Here is a 4,644-nt window from a genome sequence, read left to right as displayed (position 1 = left end):
TTTTTTTTAAAGAAAATGGGGGAGAAAAAGAATAATAGTTGAAAACACTGCCAGAGTTGGCTCAATGTGCTCGGTGCACTTGCTCACCGCTCTGTTTCTTACTTAACGCCTTTGTAACAGACACTGCTGTCTACGCTGTAGTTTTAACACTATCTACTGTCAACTTTCTCCCGCTGTGACCCAACAGTTAAAAGTCGGTTAACAAAGGCTCACTCTGTCTGGCGGTGCTAATTCAGTAGGAGTCAACAAACAAGATGGGGAGAGACCTATTAAAGAGCAGTGTAGGGCTGCCAAGAACCATCTGAACAAGATGGGGGGTTGTTTTTAGGGATAGTTTCTCATATTTTCAAAGTCATTGATCGGGTAAGGGTCAAACGTTATCTTCCATTACCAGAATATTAACAAAGATGTCTTTTTTTATGACCTGAATTTAAACAAAAATAGCATATGTAACCATAATTGATTTGCAGAACAACAACAATGTGGGTACAGTGGTTTTACAGATGTTTTCAACAGCTTCATTTAGGCAACACGTGTGATATAGTTGGGGACGGCCCTACAGCTGGAGCAAACTACTGACAGGGAAATTTGTCTTTCTACTTAAGAGTTTTTACTGAAATTTTGTTTAAAAAAAATAAAGGATATATTAAACATATTGTTGTGTCCATGTTTGAAATGATGTGTTTTTCAGCTCATTACATTAACTCCGGTATTCTTGCACCCATAATGAAAATGCACATTTTGATACGTTTGGTTGTTGGTATGACATTATTTATCAATTCATAGGTTTCAATCCTTTAAGTCTTCATGGTGTATGATGGTGTGTTCTCCCAAACAGAAGTTAAGGATGGCTGTGTGATTTATTATTTAAGTGCAGGACGTACAGAATGTATAAAATGAACCCTCCCATACCTCCCAGTGATGGGATGAGGGCTAGTTCCATTTTGGTCTGTCTAAAGCAGCTGGAAAAGGCTCCTTTTTAGATTTTTTTTTTTTTATGATCTGATTAATCAAACAGAACTTTAAACCATAGAAATACATAGTTTTTGCTTATTTTAGGGAAATTAAATAATAGTTATAATCCATGAAACCCCAAACTGTAACATACAGTATTTTTCCTCTGATTAATTACTATATTTGGAGGAGAGTGGAATTGGTATTTAAAAAAAAAAAAAAAGAAATCTGATTCAATGAGGGAGTTTATTTCACCAAGTGCTGTTTGTTTTTTTGACTTTATTTTTATCATTTAAAAAATGTATGTACATGTATATAAAATGATGGCCGATATGTAACATATAAATGAATAATTCTTGTCCATAAAGGAAGAAGCCTCGTGCTTCTCTAGTCCCACCACTACAAAAAGCCGTCCTGCCTCTGTGGCTCTGCTGCACGCTTGTTTGAGATTCTAGTGTAAGATTTGAAAAAAATTAACAAACTATAAAATGGCAAAGATGACCTCTGAACTTGTGAATAGAGAACCTGTAACAAGAAGAAGTTAAGGATGTGACATTAGCGGATCATCCAATAATAATGTACTTTTGCATAGCAACTGTATAGTTTTATTCACCTTCATCATCATCGTTACCACATCCATGTAGAAAAAATATCGACACTTTAATCCAATGTTTGAATGGCCAGTCAAAACCGACACATCATGCAGACACAATATGTTACAATAGATGTGAGTGGTGAGCGCCATAAGAACACAGAGGACAGTTACTTTGATTATTGCTTGATTTCGAACTTCATCTCTTCATTAGAGCCGTCCTTTTATTGTAGTCTAACTATGAGTATAGAGTATAGACAGTGAGTAATACTTTACAACAAATTAAACAATGTTCAGTTTGTTCCATGTGTCTGCATATTCATTCATGCAATAGAGAAAATATAAGTTAAAAGTAATTTGTATGAGTGAAGAGGTCTGTCGCCTACTGTATCTGCTGTTTTTGAACCATCTCTTCATCCATCCTTATTGTTATTAAGCTTTGTTTTTGCCGCATTAAATATGCTTGTTCAAATCAGTCTACAAGATCTGAAAACAGCAAAGTCCACTTTTTGATGCCTTCCTGTACACGTTTAAAAAAAAAAAAAAAAGAAATTCACAAAAAAGGTGGTTTGGGGGTAGCAATCCTCAGGACCTTCCCCTCTGCCCCACTCTGTATAGGGCCCAGTAGCCCCATCCACTCTGGCGGGGGCAGAATGACTGTAGAAGAACTCCAGGCAGCAGGGGAAATGTTATGTCTATGTCCATTTCAGATCACACTGTCAAACATGTGCATGGACTGCATGATGCTTTCATCCTGGATGGAGAAACAAAGTTAAATTCCTAAAGAAGTTGCAGATGGAAATGGAGGTTTTGTAATGTGCATTTGGTATGGTTGTGAAAAATGAATACAGAAAACCTTTTGGCATGTATCCAAGAACTCCTCGATGGTGACCACTCCGTCATTGTTCTTGTCCATTTTCTGGAAAATGCAACACACGTGCAGAGATGTTAACTTAAAGGTACCCTGTGGAGTTTTCTTAACACTTTGACACCAACAACTGAAGATCAGTGGAGCAGCCTGAAACTAGCAGTGGGAAAGCATTGTGCAAGACATACAAATAAATCAGGGACCTGCGCATTAAAATGTTTCTCCATTGTGCCATCTATGGTCTAAAACCTTACAGAATCCCACAAGAACATACACAGAAAAACAAATAAACCAGAGTGTTTTAGGTCTTCATTTCCTATCATGCCGCATCATGGGGGCCCAATGGTTAGCACTGTGGCCCCACAGTAAGGAGGTTTAGGGTTCGAATCCAGGTCGCTCTGGGCCTGTCTGTGTGGAGTTTGTATGTTCTCTCCATATTTGCGTGGGTTTCATCCGGGTGCTCCGGTTTCCCCCACCATCATCAAAAACATGTACCAGGTTCTCCATACTAACTATGATCTGGAGTTGGCTGTAAACGGCTGTCCACTGCTCCCTTGTGGGATGGGTTAAATGCAGAGAATGACTTTCGCTACATGTATGTGTATGTGACAATAAAAAGTATCTTTGGCTTTATCATTATCTACAGTGTATGTCCTGTCCTCTAGTTAAATGACTGAATACAAATAGTGCACAAATCATGTTGTACCACTACATTATAAGAGATTGATGCTTCAGCTGAGTAATTCTGGTGAGATATAAAACAGTAATAACCTTTATTTACAGTACAAACAAACTGTGTTAAAGCACAATTTAAAGTAAAAATACATTTTAAAGTGACTTGCAAGTGGAACATTGCACCATAAATCAAATCAAACTAGCAGGGCAATTGTTTTGAAGACATTTTTCTTTTTTATTCATGCTGAGTTTAGTCTTGGGAGATGTGGATAATTTGGTTCATTGGTTTGTGTGTTTTACCTGGAAGAAGTTGTCAACATGCTCTTTGGGAGCATTATCCCTTATGCAGGGATTGGTGTACTTTCCCATCATGTCATAAATGGAGTCCATGATGTTTGTCATCTCCTGGACAGACAGAAAAGAGGGAAAATAAAACAGAATTAATCAAGAGCCACCAAGAGCTGCCGACATAAACACAAGACAGAGAGAGAGAGATTCAAATACCTCTCTGGTGATGCAGCCGTCTTTGTTGAGATCGTACAGATTAAAGGCCCAGTTGAGTTTATCAGTAATGGAACCTCTTAAAATGATGGACAGACTTACGACAAAGTCCTAGGGCAAAAAAGAAGAAAACCTGAGCCATGATTGAGTTCAGGAATGTGATAGTGGCATCAGAAGGAGAGAGTCAAATGGTAAAGATGAAAGCAAGAGGAACAAGGTGCTAAAAGAGGGACGAGGAATATATAATGAAGTGAAGAAAATGAAGGAGGAGACAATCATTCGGCTGGACAGCAGAGAGTGATGGGATGAAAAAAGTCACCTCAAAGCTGACCGATCCGTTGTTGTGGGTGTCAAAAGCTTCAAACAGGAAATGTGCATACATACTTGAATCTGGAGGAAAGAGGAAATAAGTCAGCAAGGTTTTGAGATCGTGAAATGATGCTTAGATCATCTTAAAGCCTGTGGTTTTTATATCAGCATTTGTGAACGTGAAAAGACTTTACTTGACAAATTAATGTTTTGAATGTTTTTAGATTTGTAGTAACAGATTTTTAGTTACAGAAACATTTAATAATGTCAAAATAAAATGTGTGCAGACATTGAATCAACAGTGAAACACAAAGGCTGAGATAAATAGCTGCTTTGGAAAACATGACTACAGATTTAAAGTAGAAAGCTGTGAGTTCAACTCAGCACCCAAAGCCTACAAATGACAATGGACTTACACACACACATTGAATTAAAGAGTGTACGTTTTGGCGCTGCTTTTGGCTGTAAAAGCAGTAACCAAAGCTAAAGTATTGAGAGTTTCACACAGTTCTTTGTAGTCAGTTTTTTCCCCATGCAAATCTTTTCTACACATTCCCAAACCTGAATTTGTGATTTTTTTCCCCCTCACAAGTCGACAAAGAGTTATAAACTATACACAGGTTTTGAAACGATGTGTAAATGGACTGTATTTATATAACGACTACTCAAAGCGCTTTTACATAGTACAGGAACCATTCACCATGCACACACTTCCATACACTGTGGCCGAGGCTGCCGTACAAGC

At 37.9% G+C, this 4,644-nt stretch overlaps 1 protein-coding gene across 1 annotated transcript in view; it reads right to left on the bottom strand.

The window, feature by feature from the left end:
* Positions 1 to 1,595: 1,595 nt before the first annotated feature.
* The window catches only part of LOC116669622 (Kv channel-interacting protein 2), a gene marked incomplete at its 5' end in the record, with an annotated part of 12,455 nt that continues 9,406 nt past the window's right edge, over positions 1,596 to 4,644 (bottom strand). The window contains 5 exon segments of the mRNA XM_032499551.1: positions 1,596 to 2,300; positions 2,403 to 2,465; positions 3,390 to 3,494; positions 3,594 to 3,701; positions 3,910 to 3,980. Coding sequence (XP_032355442.1) covers positions 2,253 to 2,300; positions 2,403 to 2,465; positions 3,390 to 3,494; positions 3,594 to 3,701; positions 3,910 to 3,980 — 395 coding nt within the window. The 3' untranslated portion in view covers positions 1,596 to 2,252.

This window comes from Etheostoma spectabile, chromosome 2 (assembly GCF_008692095.1).
Source record: "Etheostoma spectabile isolate EspeVRDwgs_2016 chromosome 2, UIUC_Espe_1.0, whole genome shotgun sequence".
NCBI lineage: Eukaryota > Metazoa > Chordata > Actinopteri > Perciformes > Percidae > Etheostoma > Etheostoma spectabile.
Note: the sequence above shows the minus strand (reverse complement) of the source record. Positions and strands in the feature narration are given on the sequence as shown.